Source organism: Rhipicephalus microplus, chromosome X (assembly GCF_043290135.1).
Source record: "Rhipicephalus microplus isolate Deutch F79 chromosome X, USDA_Rmic, whole genome shotgun sequence".
Lineage (NCBI taxonomy): Eukaryota > Metazoa > Arthropoda > Arachnida > Ixodida > Ixodidae > Rhipicephalus > Rhipicephalus microplus.
The window spans coordinates 337,301,831-337,316,189 of NC_134710.1; the positions used below are offsets into that span (position 1 = coordinate 337,301,831).

General features: G+C 44.6%; 1 protein-coding gene across 1 annotated transcript; it reads left to right on the plus strand.

The window, feature by feature from the left end:
• The first annotated feature begins 2,123 nt into the window (after nucleotides 1–2,123).
• Nucleotides 2,124–13,354, plus strand: LOC119161525 (uncharacterized). The gene is made up of 4 exons (XM_075876699.1): nucleotides 2,124–2,183; nucleotides 9,855–10,034; nucleotides 12,368–12,494; nucleotides 13,214–13,354. Exons 1-4 carry the CDS (start codon nucleotides 2,146–2,148, stop codon nucleotides 13,352–13,354), a joined length of 486 nt encoding a protein of 161 aa, XP_075732814.1. The 5' UTR covers nucleotides 2,124–2,145.
• Nucleotides 13,355–14,359: the final 1,005 nt, after the last annotated feature.

Sequence of the window (14,359 nt, forward strand, 5' to 3'; positions counted from 1 at the left end):
TGGACTAATTTAGTTTGTTATATCTATTTACCAGTCAATTTTAGTTCGTTAAAATAAGGTTTAAAATGTATGGTTCTTAATGGAGATTTCAAAAGGAACTTCGTTTACTTCGTTATATCCATTATTTTCTTATATCCAGGTACGTTATAAGGAGGTTTGAGAGTAGTGCTCAGCTCTTAAAGGCGAAGCTTAGGGTTCCCCCAATTTTTTGTAAAAGCGCTTCAGTATTTCCGCAGGCGAACCTTCTGCAATGAAATTCATATTGCTTTGTCTTTTTCAAAATTAACTGTACCCTTCAAATTATAAATCAAACCGATTTTTAAGTTGAAAATTGTAGTTACCTCGCTTCTCACAGTAGCAAATGATCACCGCGGGTTCGCGCTTAGCGAGCCACAGGGCCTCGACTTCATCACCTACTCGCGTGTAGCGCACCACTCTGCGCGCGCTCAACTAACAAGGCGTTTAGCGCGGCGCGGCAAAACAGACAGTGTTCGAATAAAAAAAATACACAAACACTTTATTGCCTTTGGCAGCACCCCGAACAACAGTACAACGTCCGCTCCCGGGATGCGGGGAGTAAAGGCTCCGGCACGTGGACGTTCACGATAAGGGGAAACCGCGAGCACGTCACAGCTGGCAATGGCAAGCTTTGACACGGCGGTCGGGTAAAAGTTCCTTGCGGCTGTGCTGCGCACTCTCACGATGGCCACTGGGCCTGGTCGCGAGAGCTATGGCAAATTTTGTACGCGTAGGCCTATGGCAAGTGCTGCTTGATGTGGTGCGACCACACCAAGCCGCACTTGCCGTAGGCCTACGCGTACTCAGGCTAGCACTCAAGTAAAAACGCCTGCCTGGGATGCTAAGGCCCCCCAGGCAGGCTACAAAGGAGACGCCGTCGAAGGAAACACGTGCTTACCAGGCGCCGACGAACAGAGGAGAGAGACTTTCCGGCGCGCACATGACTTGGCCTCGCTGATTCTCGCAGCCCTCGAGAACACGCGCCCATGCGGGGCGCCATCTATCACCACACACCGTTACCAGAGCACGGGAAAGGGAAAAGGAGCGGCCGTACGGCGGGATGCCCTCGAAAAGGTCGCGGGCGTGCTTCAGATCCCCACACAATCAATCCCATAAAATCGTCAGACATAAGCCTCTTCCATTAACTTACATAATGTTCCAAGTTCGAGCATACTTGTGCCTGCAGATTTTGTTAAAACTAACTTTAACGTATTCTTAAGGGCTGTATCATTTCACTGGAGAGTGCAGTGCTGCTTGGGAGTGTGGCATCATTATGTCAACTTAATCTCCAGAGATTGCGGCTCTTTGAGCTCACGGACAGTCATGCCAGCAGGCAACAAACACGTGTACATTTATTATCCTGCTTTTAAATCGCAACGAGGTTACGAGCCGAAACTAAAACATCACTATCGACAGGCATAAATAACCTTACAAAATATGCCAAATAGCACAAGCAACATCATGCTTGCAAAGTAGGCTTGTGCGAATTGTAAATTTTTTGTTCAAAGTGAATACTGATCTGATTAGAATTATTTTGAATTGAATTTTAGTTGTATATAGCGCATATTATGAAGAAAAATTAGCATATTTTTCATGATCTGACCAACCTGCAAATTTTTTAATTGAAACGAAGCATGTCAAATGACAATCTTATTGGTTCACTGAGAAGTTGAACAAACTTTGAATGGCAGCAGGATTTGACCATCGATAGAATGCAAGTGACTTCCAAAATGTGTTATGCTTTAAAATTTCTAATACCGAAGGAATATGAGCCATTATAACAAGCTTTTAAACTTCAAAAACGAATGGATGCGAAGTTAATACATCTACAAGTGGGGCTTCGCGGCATTCCAGATTTTTTTTTCGAAAAGATGTTTTTTTGTTATAGCACTTCTTTACTGCAACGGAACCAGCTTTACAGGCAGGTTACACTTAAAATAATTTATTCGTTCATTTCGATCTTCAAAACTTTAAATAAGTTCAATTCGAATTGAAGGGCATCTGAACATGTTAATATTTGTTTGAATATATGCACAACCCTAATGTACAAAGTACCACAAATGCAGTGTCACCAACCTTCAACTCGTCGGGAGGAGTCCACGGGAAACGAGCTGTGGTACTGTCTCCATGGGCCCACTGCAGGAGAGGTCCGTTCCTACCAAACCGTAAAGACTCTTTACTGTTTCCTGTGTGCCGACCTAACCTCTCCTGCCAGGCGGTGCCACCGACATCACTGTGCTAATTCTATCTCGCGCGACCACACAGCCACCTCTCCTTGGCCGCTGTCAAACCTAGCTGCGGCTAATATGCTAGACACGCGTGCGTCATCAGGCGCAAAGACTTTAATATGGGTGATAGCACCTCCGCGTTATACATGTCCACATGCGCTGTTTTATTCCTAGAAAGGCCATTTTCACGAAAAGGAATATCGAGGGACAGCTACAGTGTCCATATAAAGGGAAATCCCAGCTTTTGAATATTATCGTGCATTTTTTACAAAAAAAGTTACCAAGTCTTTCAGTTTTAGCTGGATGCTGTCGCCACTATTTTCTTGGCAGAAGTGACCTGAAAGAGACCGCAAACATTCAAATCCTAGGTAATGAACCAGGAAAGTGGTCTTCATACTTTAACCTTATGCCTTCCAAATTATACATTTTTTAATTAGGGAAGCAATTCTGAATGACTTTTTTTATTTTCCTCTGTAAAACGGCATTAAGCAAAGTAGACGCATTAAAAAGTATTTTGTATTGCAGAACACGCTGACGAAAGTTGACTATAAGAGAGAGTTGGCTTTTCTGCCAACTGGACAGGGTTGCACTTTTCCTTGAAGTATTTTGTGGAAAATAATAAAATGGTAATGCAATCTGTGCATGAAGACGATAACTAAAATGCACTGACCTGATCAGTCTTTGGTAAGGGACGACCTCTGCTAGCTCGTGCTAGTTGGCATGTGAAATTTTTGGTTCAGCCAAGCTAGTCTAGGTAGGATGAAAGGTTAATGAAAGTGAACACATGCATTCATGTTGTAAATGGCGGCAAACATTCGAGAGGTTCAGTATCTCTTGACACACTGCTACGTGCCAAAATATAGCGGAGCTAGGCTTCTTTCGTAGTGAGCTTAGTGGCATTTCGCTTGAAAAATAATGACAAAGCCTCAAGGAGGTTGCTGCAATTGAATTGGAGAATCCGGTCAAAATGATCGATTTATGGATATTTTTTTCTGATCGTAGTAAAGTATTATAATGATTTACGCTGTTAAAATCAAGGAAAAATCACTTTATCAGTGTGTTATCGTCGAAAACCACAAAAAATGTCTTCAGGAAGTAGACTAAATTGTAAGTGAAGTAAATCCTGAATCAAAGAGGGGTCATCTGCAAGGCGTTCTGGTCCTCAGTGTTAGGTTATCGTGTTTGTGTAGAGGGGGGGGGGGGGGGGGCTGACGCAGACGCGCTTCGCTATCAGCGGTGACCCGGACTTGGACTGTTGGGCTTCGTGATGTCAATGCTCGGTGTGATAGTGGCTCGATCATGTATATAAGCAACCGCCCCTTTTCCTTCCGGGTGGTAAAACAGTTGGTTGTGTGACCGAATAAACATTTGTTGCACTTAGCCACCGTGTGCTACCTGCCGGTCTCGCCCCTGTTTAGACGAAGATATAATAGTGGCGACAATGATGGGATCCGAGTGAATCAGCACTGCCGACAGACGCCAGGCACTTTTGGGAGCGGAAGATTTCAACTTGGCAGCGGCTGGCAATTTGAACCCTTCCTCGAGGACGGAGACGAGGCTTTCGAATCGTACATCGAACGGTTCGAGCACTTCCTTCGGGTGACCCAGGTGAGCGACGACCTCAAAGTTTTCATGCTGGTTATCGCTATTGGGAAGAAAACCTATCGCACGCTTAAAAATCTACTAGCTCCCGCGAAGCCCGAGGAGATAGAATATGCGCAACTAATTCAAGCCCTCAAGAAGCATTATGCTCCGGAACCCATGGTCATAGCGAAACGTTTCCGCTTCAACCGCCAGATTCAGCAGGACACAGAACTGGTGGCTTTGCGTTAGAATTAAAGAGTCTGGCTGCCTCCTGCAATATCGGGGCATTTTTGAATGAATCTTGGCGGGACCGTTTCGTTGCCGGGCTGAAAGACGAGACAACGCAAGCAGAGCTTCCGAAGAGGGCCACAGTGACGTTTGCAGAGGCGTGCGAACTAGCCCGAAGTATTGAACTAGCCCGTTCCGAGACGAAAAAATTCCAGCCCGAGGGGCAAGAACTGGGTGTCCACGCCGTACAACGACAAGCTCCGAGTTCAATGTCGGGACAGCCGCGTGGAGATTACATGGAAACCAGAGCAACGAAAGAAACCACCGGTTGGGCTTGCTACCGCTGCGGAGCCACCTCCCACACCGACGAAAGGTGCCCGTTCAGGAAATACCGCTGCCGCGCCAGCAAAAGAGTGGGCCACTTGGCAAGAGCGTGCCGATCGTCCGCCAGCACAGCGCACTATGCGGAGGACAGTAGTGGTGAGGACTATATTTTGCTACAAAATAAATTTTCGTGTGACGAGAGTGTCCGAAACTATACTGTAAACGGACGGGTCGGGGGTCGTAATGTGCCGACGCAGATAGATACGGGCGCGTCTGTTTCTATCGTCCTCGAGACTCTCTATCAGCGACACTGGGCCGGGAGACCGTTGTTGCCGTGTAGCATAAAGCTAAAAGCCTATGGGGGAACGCCGTTAGCGGTTCTGGGCAAGCTGGTGATGCCGGTAGAGCACAACTACCAGACAGCGACGCTGCCTCTGATCGTGGTCCGTACGTTGCGAAAGAGTGAGACTGCGTTGCTAGGGCGAGACTGGTTGGAATCTCTTAAATTGGAATGGTTGAGTGTGAGTGGGGTGGGGATCGATCGAGTAGCTTGCTTGATTGAAAGGCTCTCGGAAGTGTTTGAACTAGAGCTCGGACAGATAATGGATTGTCAAGTAAGCTTGTTGCTCAAGGATGGCACAACACCGGTCTTTTGTAAACCTCGACCGGTGCCCTTCGCACTTCGAGGTCCCGTTTCCCAACAATTGAGGGCCTGGCAGAACGCAGGGGTGATAGTTCCCATTCTAAAAAGCGACTGGGCCACGCTACTAGTGGTGGTTCCAAAAGGAGACAAAACGGTCAGGATTTGCGGAGACTACAGAATGACGGTGAATCCCTGCTTGCGCACCGATCATTATTCGCTGCCAGTCATGGAAGATTTGTTTGTAGCCTTGCATGTGTGCAAATATTTCACTGTGCTTGACCTTTCAACCGCGTATCAGCAGCTGCAGTTGCACCCTGACTCGCAGTTTTTGCTCACAATAAATACGCCCATGGGGCTGTTGAAGTTTACGCGCCTACCGTATGGTATAACCAGTGTACCCTCGATATTCCAGGCAGTCATGGACCATGTTCCAGGAGGCCTAGATATAGTCGCCTGCTACCTGGGTGATGTGTTGATTGCCGGGGAAAGTTTTGAGGAATGTTGGGAAAAGGTGGAAAGCGTGCTGACAAGGTTCAAGAAACGAGGCGTTAAATTGCGCAAAGAAAAGTGCAAGTTTTTCGAAACATCGGTGGCGTATCTGGGTGACGTGCTGGACGAAAATGGCATTCGAGCATCCGAGGATAAGGTGCGCGCTATCAAAGACGCGCCAACACCCAAGAACAAACAGGAGCTTCGAGCATATTTGGGCATGTTCAATTTTTATGCCAAATTTGTTCCGAACATGTCAGCAGAGCTGGAACCATTGTACGTGTTGTTGGGCGAAAATGTTAAGTGGCAATAAACGGACCGGGTGGCGGATACTCTTAAGAGATCTAAGGATTGGCTTATGCATCCCAGAGTACTAACACACTGCAATCTGGATCAGGAACTGGGTATGGTATGCGACGCCTCGGCATATGGACTAGGGGCGATTTTATTCCATAAAATCGCAGGGGTCGAAAGACCGATAGCGTTCGCATCGAGGACACTAAGTCAGGCAGAGTAGGGCTACGCCCACCTGGAGAAAGAAGCTCTTGCAGTTATTTTCGGTCTAAAGAAGTTCCACAAATTTTTGTTTGGTTGAAAATTTTCCGTTTATTCAGATCACCAACCCCTGGTTGGAATTTGCGGGCATGGCTAGCCAATCTCTACAATGGCAGCAGCACGGATACAGCGGTGGGCCTTCATCCTTGCAGCGTATTACTACCGATGGGTCTACCGAAAGGCAAGCGAAATCCAAAATGCCGATGCCCTTTCACGGCTACCACTCCGAGGCAAAGCAGAGGAGTCAGAGGGCGTTTATTTAATTTCAGTGCTAGACGAGGCTCCATTGTCGGCAAAGGAAATCAGATCGGAAACGCGTAAAGATCGATTGCTGTCCAAAGTGCTGTTTTTTACGCAGAACGGGTGGCCTTCGCGTGTGTCGGACGACGATCTCTCATCATACTTCGTTCGCCGTAACGAACTGTCGGTAGACCAAGAGTGCGTAGCTAGGGGCAATCACGTGGTTATACCAGTTTCGTTGCGACAGAAAGATTTAGAAATGCTGCGCGAGGAAACGCAGAGATGACTCGAATGAAAATGCTGTCAAGGAGTCATGTCTGGTGGCCTCGCTTGATGCTAGACAAAGAGCAAGCGGTGAAAGAGTGCATCACTTGTCAGTGGTCACAGAATGCGGCAGCTAGAGTGCCACTAATGTCATGGGGCTGGCCAACGCGTAGATGGCAGCGAGTTCATCTGGATTTTGCGCAAAGGGACCAGCATTACTTTTTGGTCCTAATGGACGCTCATTCGAAGTGGGTTGAGGTGTTTGTCATGACAACAACAACAAGTAAAAAGACAGTAGAGAAATTGCGAGGTGTTTTTGCGGCCCACGGACTACCAGAGGAGATCGTGACCGACAACGGGCCCCAATTCACATCGCAGGACTTCGGAACATTCCTGAGCAGGAATGGAATTCGTCATTCCAAATCTCTTCTCTATCACCCAGCTTCGAATGGTAGCGCCGAACGGTGCGTTCAGACCATCAAGAAGAACTTGTTTAAACAGATACTAGACGAAGAAAGAAAAGGAGACAAGAAGTCCATACAACATCGCATAGACCAATTTCTCTTCAGTTATCGCAACACCCCGTCCAGCACCACTGGTGAGACCCCGGCCCAGATCTTCTTGTCGTGGCAGCCAAGAACCAGGCTGAGTCTGCTGCACCCTGAAATGAAACAACGCATGCGCGAAAGGGGGAGCAGGCGAAGCTCCGCGCAGACCAGAAACGAGGGCCATGGAGAGACTTTACGGAAGGTGACCAGGTTTTGGTAAAAGGGCTCCGCCCGGACGACGACAAATGGTTGTTGGGTACAATTGCTCAGCGGTGCAGCGCCTGACGCAACTTTTGCAACACTCGCTGCAGCCACAGATTCACGAGCAGCTGACGAAAGGAAGTCTGCTAGAGAAAATGAGGCAATAAAAAAAGAAATCGAGGCTGTCACATCATCATCATAACATCATGATAAAGTGAGGGAAGAAAGGTGAGTTGCCATGGGGTCACTTTTGAAGGTGTCAATAGCGCGTGCACGCAAATTTTACAATTTGTGTAAAATACCTTTCAAGGTGTTCTGGCTGCATGATATGCACATGTTCGCGGGAATGGATCCCACAGGCTATCTCGGCTGCTAAATTTTGTGTCTGTACCCTTTAACTTCTTGCCCGACCATTGACGAGTGTAGTCGAGATTTTCTAACAGTGACCGATGACCACTATAGTCATCGGTCATTTAATTTGTTTGAAAATTTCGTGACAACTCCCAAGAATTAGGCGTGACCGAAATAATGCTCACTATACTTGCCACATTTTTGTTTGTTGACGCTAGATTGCCGCACATCTAAGACATTTGTGTCCCAGCTTTAATTTATTGCTTTTTTTCATTCTATTGTCTCTCAGTGAAGCCACCTTTTATCATTTTCCACACAATTAGTGAATCAATGCTATTGAATTGAAAGACTGGTACCTTTATTTACAAATAAAAAATCTTTACAAATTGAGCAAAATTTTTTTTTCAATGATCCTTGCAAGTTTGTTTCTTCTGTTGTGAAAGGGTTAAATTGACGGCGATCCACTTAGTAATTACCGCCTCACCCTACTTCTTTGTACCACTTGCTCAAACAGTGAATGTCGGTACTGCTTCATGTCTTGATAATAGGCTACAAGCGACCACGCAGCCTCGTTATTAAGAGGGATGAGGGTCTTGAAAAGTTTATTTGTTCTATTGTCATGAAAATTGCCATGCATGTGTATCACTGAACGGAGATTTAAAATGTGGAAGCAGATTTCAAATATCTCGCTTAGAAAAGAAGTAATGACAAATTTTCACAATATAATTTGGTAATTTCTTATGGGTGATTATAGTAACTTGCAATAAAAAATTAGTTTTCGAAACTTCATAGTTCCTCTACAAGGTTCATTCCACAAACTAAAGCGAACTAGACTTTAAAACGACTATTCAGAAATCGGGAATTCAGGATCAGGAATAATATTTAAACATGGAAGGTAAAAATGACCTTCCAGTAATCGGCTGCTTTTTATCATATGGTTACATTTTCATCAAGGTTGAGAGAGAAAGAAAAGCTTTCACTTGCAGTTCAAGTGCTGTGGAAAAGAGTGGAGCCAAGTTTGTTTAGATATCTTCACAGAAACTTTCGCAAAACTTTCGTAAGGCAGATCCACTCCAAATAACAATGCCAAAAAAGTTAGGTTTCAAGTTTTAAAAACATTTGTAATTTCGTCTATCAAGGTTTTACCAAAAAGAAATGGTTTTCTGCCATAATAGAAAATTTTGCCAAAACAGAATTTGGACTATAAATACCACAAATCGCAATTTCCGAAAGTCCAAGTTTGTCATGGCCCCGCAACACTTTTTGAGCATGATCGGGAAACGCTGCTGATCGGTGGTAGAGACTCCCGAGAATACTCAAGCATAATATTATAGCGCAGCACACAGCACCTGGAATTCACATAAATTCTTAGTCAGCGAAAGATCCCTTTCTTCTCTCTAGAGTTGATAAAAGAAGCTAAAAATCTCTTGTCAAACCTGTTCTACCATCATTGGTCTAATTGAACCGGGCATGTTCTGTCGTTGCAGAGATCGTTGTCGTAGGCCAAAACTTGTCCACGCGTGCGCATGCGATTGCACTTAAAAAGCTGCGTATTCGGGAGAGAAAAAAGTGCTCTAGGTCAGGGCTTGTGTGACTTGGGTATTTTCTCTACTCGTGTCATGTCTCCCTGCTTAGCTTCCAGCGCTTTCGTCGGGAGGAGAGAAGAGAGCATGCAATTGCAACGTGCATCAAATCTTTGCAACTCCGCTCGTACTGGACGGATTGATTCTAAAAATCTTTGCGATGATGTTTTTGTGAGACAATAAGCTTTTTTAATAAACTCCTTAGATGGCTACTTGAAAAGTGTTGCAGGGACCCTTTATTAATCAATTCTCTGTTTAGTACGCTCCTGTTCTTTCAGAATTTTACACTTTATCGGTCACACCTATGCTTGTTTCCACTATTCTACCCTTTATTATCACCCCTTTATTAATCAATTCTCTGTTTAGCACGCTCCTGTTCTTTCAGAATTTTACACTTTATCGGTCACACCTATGCTTGTTTCCACTATTCTACATCTTTTTCACACAGGATTTCACGAAGACTTGACGTACAGAATGCGGAAATGCAAATATTTTACTGTACTCTTTAGAGGGTGCATTGTAACAGTGGTGCGCGCTGTGGACACTTGCGACTGCTAACTACTGCAGTGGCGTCTTGTCCACGTTTACGTTGGCGCAGGCGTCCCAAGAGTGGCACTCCTTCTGGAGCACGTCCGCGGTCACTGGGCGTCACTCTGAGCTCCGACTTGGAACGCATGCTGGAGGAAGCAGCGGTGGTGCCGTCCAAAGCTTCAGGCATTCAAGAGGTGGATGTTGACGCCATTCTGGCGGAACCGTCCGTTCAGCTGCCTCCCCGCAGGCAAGCCCACTTATCGAACCCCTTGCATTTTTTGTCGTTGCATCCTGGATCTTTCGCATTTGTCACCAGGCTGGCATTGCCATCTTGTTCTCTGTTACTGTAAAAGCTCAATAATTCGGGTTTCATGGAACTGGAATAAACTGTCCAAGTACATCATTGGTGAATTGTCTACGCGATAAGGAACCAAAAAAAGCATACTAAATCAATACACTTTCATTTTCTTGAGGATTACCTTCAACTCTTAAAGTTCATGATAACAAAGTTACATGTTTCATGAAAATAAATTCGTTATATCGGGAAATTCGTTCCTGAAAGTATATTCCTACTGCTGTATCTATTTTAATACTGTTCTTCATTTGCTTCGTTATAGTAACATTTACTTCATTTTAATGACCAATATTTCATTATGTTCTGGCTTGTTACCGAGGTTTGAGTGTATATCTAGCATCCATTTTGAAAATTAGTTATGTAGGCTGTAATTTTCTTCATTTGCAACATCACAATGATACCTTACTCTTGAGCCGAAATGTGCTCTGAATTCATGCCTTATCACGTATCAGTAATGGGATCATATACTCCTTTCAGAAAGCCTGCAGCTGTTTCAGTTGTCTGGAATGCTGTTTTTGTTCCTTTGCGTCTCACAATTGCAGTGCTTTGCAGGTGGAGAATGCACGTCGACACGTGTTTATGTGACGCATGTTTATCTCTGCTCTAGCTCGGCTGCGGTTTTTGTCAGGACAGGCGTGAGCGGGGACCACGGTGTGAAAGCCAGGCGATGGATGCGTGCCTCGCAGCGTTACTTTTAGTATGGATGAATGCTACAAGTGTGGCTGAGGCTTGGGTCAAGGTGCCAACATCTAGGCGTGTTGGAGCGTTGACAAAAATGCACTTCTTGCATTAGAAATGCGGCCGAATGGGATAGGTGCGCAGCAATGGTGCATTGCAAGAGTTAATGACTTAGGCCACGGTCATGATGCATTGCTTCACTTTGCCACTACCAGAGGCCACGACACCCCGTCAAAAAAGAGCACTGTCGGAGAAAAGTGGTGTATATAAAAGATGCGATTATAAAGCTTCTGCAGTGTGTGACCATGGCACCGTGAATAGCGTGCCTGGAATCTGTTGTGACTGAAGGAGAGATTGTGGGTACGACTCCGGCTGATAGAACTTTTTTTTTCATCATTTCCGGGACAGAAGTAAGTCGCTGCAGCCTTACGGGCATAAAACACTTTCGTGTTAAAAAAATATATAAAATTTCTTCACCTTTTCATAAATGCCTCCCTGGGCGCCGCCATATAGCCCTCCTTGGGCTGTGCAAATCGGCGCGTCCCCTCGAAAATGCACTGACAACGCTGCGTCCTTAGCCTTTGTACATCCGCGCACAGCCCATCATGGCAGTGGGACACTCTTTTTCACTTCTTATTGGAGATGGCTTTCTGGTTGTCGCAAGAATATGTTTCACATTGTTTCTATTTTGGAGAAATCCTTCAGGCTCCTGCAGTTTAGTCGAGAGTTGTGGAGATTTTAGTTCCATTTGGTGATAATTCTTTTTAATGACAATGTACCAAACCAACCAATTAAGAACTTTTAGTTCAATTTGTAAATTTTTAAGTTGGGGAGATTTTACTGTACAACGTTCTACTAAAAGATTTAAACACTGACCTATTTACACAGCAGGCTCAGTAGCTCATTAGCGCAGACTGTGCTGACAAGTTTTTCGTATTGTGTACTAGTATGAAAGAGTGGGCTGTAATATTGATGCAATATGTCCAGTCTTCACTGCGAGCTGATTCTTGTAGCTTTAGAGATCTAAGCCCACTCGCTCATTCAGTTACCCTGCTCTCTATGCATATGTAGATGTGCATTCTAAAGTTCAGCAAAAAGATTGTTTGATATAGTAAATGCACCTTGCTCTGAGCAGTAGCTTAATAGTGTTTCTTAATCCTATATGAAATATGGGTGCACTGTACGGTGTGTAGCTTGCTTGGTGGCTGTGTGGGGACCGGAAAGAATGCATGGACGACACGAGTGCAATATTCCCGATACTAAAGGAACCCACACAAAGGGGGGAGAGAATGCATGACAGCATGAAGAATTGTGCCTCTGTTCGACAGGATAAAGTGGTACCGGATGAGTATGTTTTGGGCTTTGTGCTTTCTCCTGAAGTTTTTTGTTCTTGCTAAATAAATTCTAATTCAAATTATTCATTTAATATGTTCGCGCTAGTATATATTGACTTTGCTCTTCTCAGCCTCTGCAGATGTTGCATTGCTGTGTTTGTTTCACTTCACAAGTGCCCTCAACTCTTCCTCAATTCGCTCGTTCTTTTACAGATGTCTCAAGAAAAGTGCCAGCCCCCCCAGCCATACCCGCAGGCTGCCCCTCGACACTGATTCCCTGGGCCTCATATCGCGGTTGTCGTCGCAGGAGATTCCCGTTGGGCTCGAAGGATTGGCAGAGGTACGCTGCATGTAACATTGCTCATCAAAGTGCTTTGTTCCCGCTATTGATAACAACAGTAGTTCTCAGATTAAAAAAAAACTACTCTGCCTGAAATAAGCCTGTTAACAGTTCCCCAGCTAACATTGATTGCCTTTCGATGAAGTGACCTCTACTGTACAGAGGGCATACATGTATCAAGTCTGAATGCATTGCACAAAGGTGAAATGCTCAATTCTCATCACGTGCAACATTATGGCTGGTAGTGCATCAAATCTTAATCTTTCAGCCTCGGCTTGTAAAAAGGGCCCTGTAATACATTTTCAGCATGATCAGATCACTAGTCGACACCAATGAAAACACAATAGCCAAACATTGCATTATAGCACACCAAGCAGCATTTCGCAATTAATTTTCAGTCAACTATAAATTGTTCTCTCTCCTTTCTGCAAACAATGCCATATGACTGCGCAGTGTCCCCAACTGCACGACCATCAGCCGATTTTAGCAGTGTGAACTTCATAGTCACTAAAGCGACCACATGCCTGCCCGTGCAATTCCACTGCAAGAATGCTGTGCATTCAGATCATGACAGGCCTGCAACATCATTTTGTTTTTTTTTCATACTATTCCTCCCACTTAGCAACAGGTAGTTGTCTTCAAAATGTGTTGTTATTTCAATAACAGCTCACACTTTCCCTTTGCCATTGTAACTTACAAGGTATTTCTTTTTGTTGCAGATATTCAGTGAACCGCTGCATGTAACTGAGGCAAGGTATCAGCAGATGATACAGCGATCCGAAGAGATGACGAAAACAGCGTTGCAGATAATCGCCGACTTTTGGAGTCGTGATAGAAGTCAGGAGGACTCTGAATGCTGAGGAGCACTGCAGTCGAGTTCTTCTTTTAGGGTTGACAGGCGGGCTAGTTGGTACAATTGTCCCCAGTTGTTTCCTTTTCTTATCTTTCTGGCATATAACTTCTTTTCTGAATAAACTGAGTTTCAGTCTGCGCTTGTTTGTCTCTTCTCCCGTGTCCCGTTGGTTTGCGCTTCTAATTATTCCATTATGAGTTCTTGTTTAGCAGACAGCGGACAGTTTCGTCTGCAGCACGCATTTGACGAATAAACTACGCATCATGTGTAAATACGTGTTGTACCGATTACGTTAGTTTTTTGTGAACGTGCTTTTAGTTTATCTGCTTTTAAATGTGCTTTTAATCGCGTGAATAAATTATTCCACCGATGGAGTGTTGGTGTTTATTTTCTGCTTTGAAGGCGTTAAGCATGGAAAGAATGTATTGGTGCTGAAAACTGTTAAGATATATTTATTAAATTATTTCAGAGGGTTTGAGAGTTATTTTTTTCGAATACGTGAAAACAAGGACTGTGTTGTTTTGAAAACCTTTGCTGTTGTGGTAGTTTTTTGTGCACTTTGACCTCTTGCCCTGTGTATTCTCAAGTCCCTTGGATTTAGCATTAATAGGTCAATTGACTCGAAGGTCATGCGATTGAATCCCGGATGCTATTTCTGCATTATATGTGAAAATACTTGTGGCCGATGTACTTAGATTTAGATGCATGTTGGAGAACTCCAGTTGGTTGAAATTCCCAGAGCCATCCTCTACGGCATTCCTCATTATCATGCTGTGGTTTTTAGATGTTAACATCAAGAGTTATTACTAATAAAGTAATTTTACTGCAACAATGAGGCCACCAATGCTATGCTTGCCTCTAGTAAAGCTTCAATAATCTTTCGAGTTGTAGTATATGACACGACCAGGTGTGTGTTTACAGGTGTTATGAGCAAAAATGTTTTGCCTAAACTTCTGCCCACTACTGGTCTGATCCATACTTCATTCTAACATGCCGAGCGAAAGTGCAATGG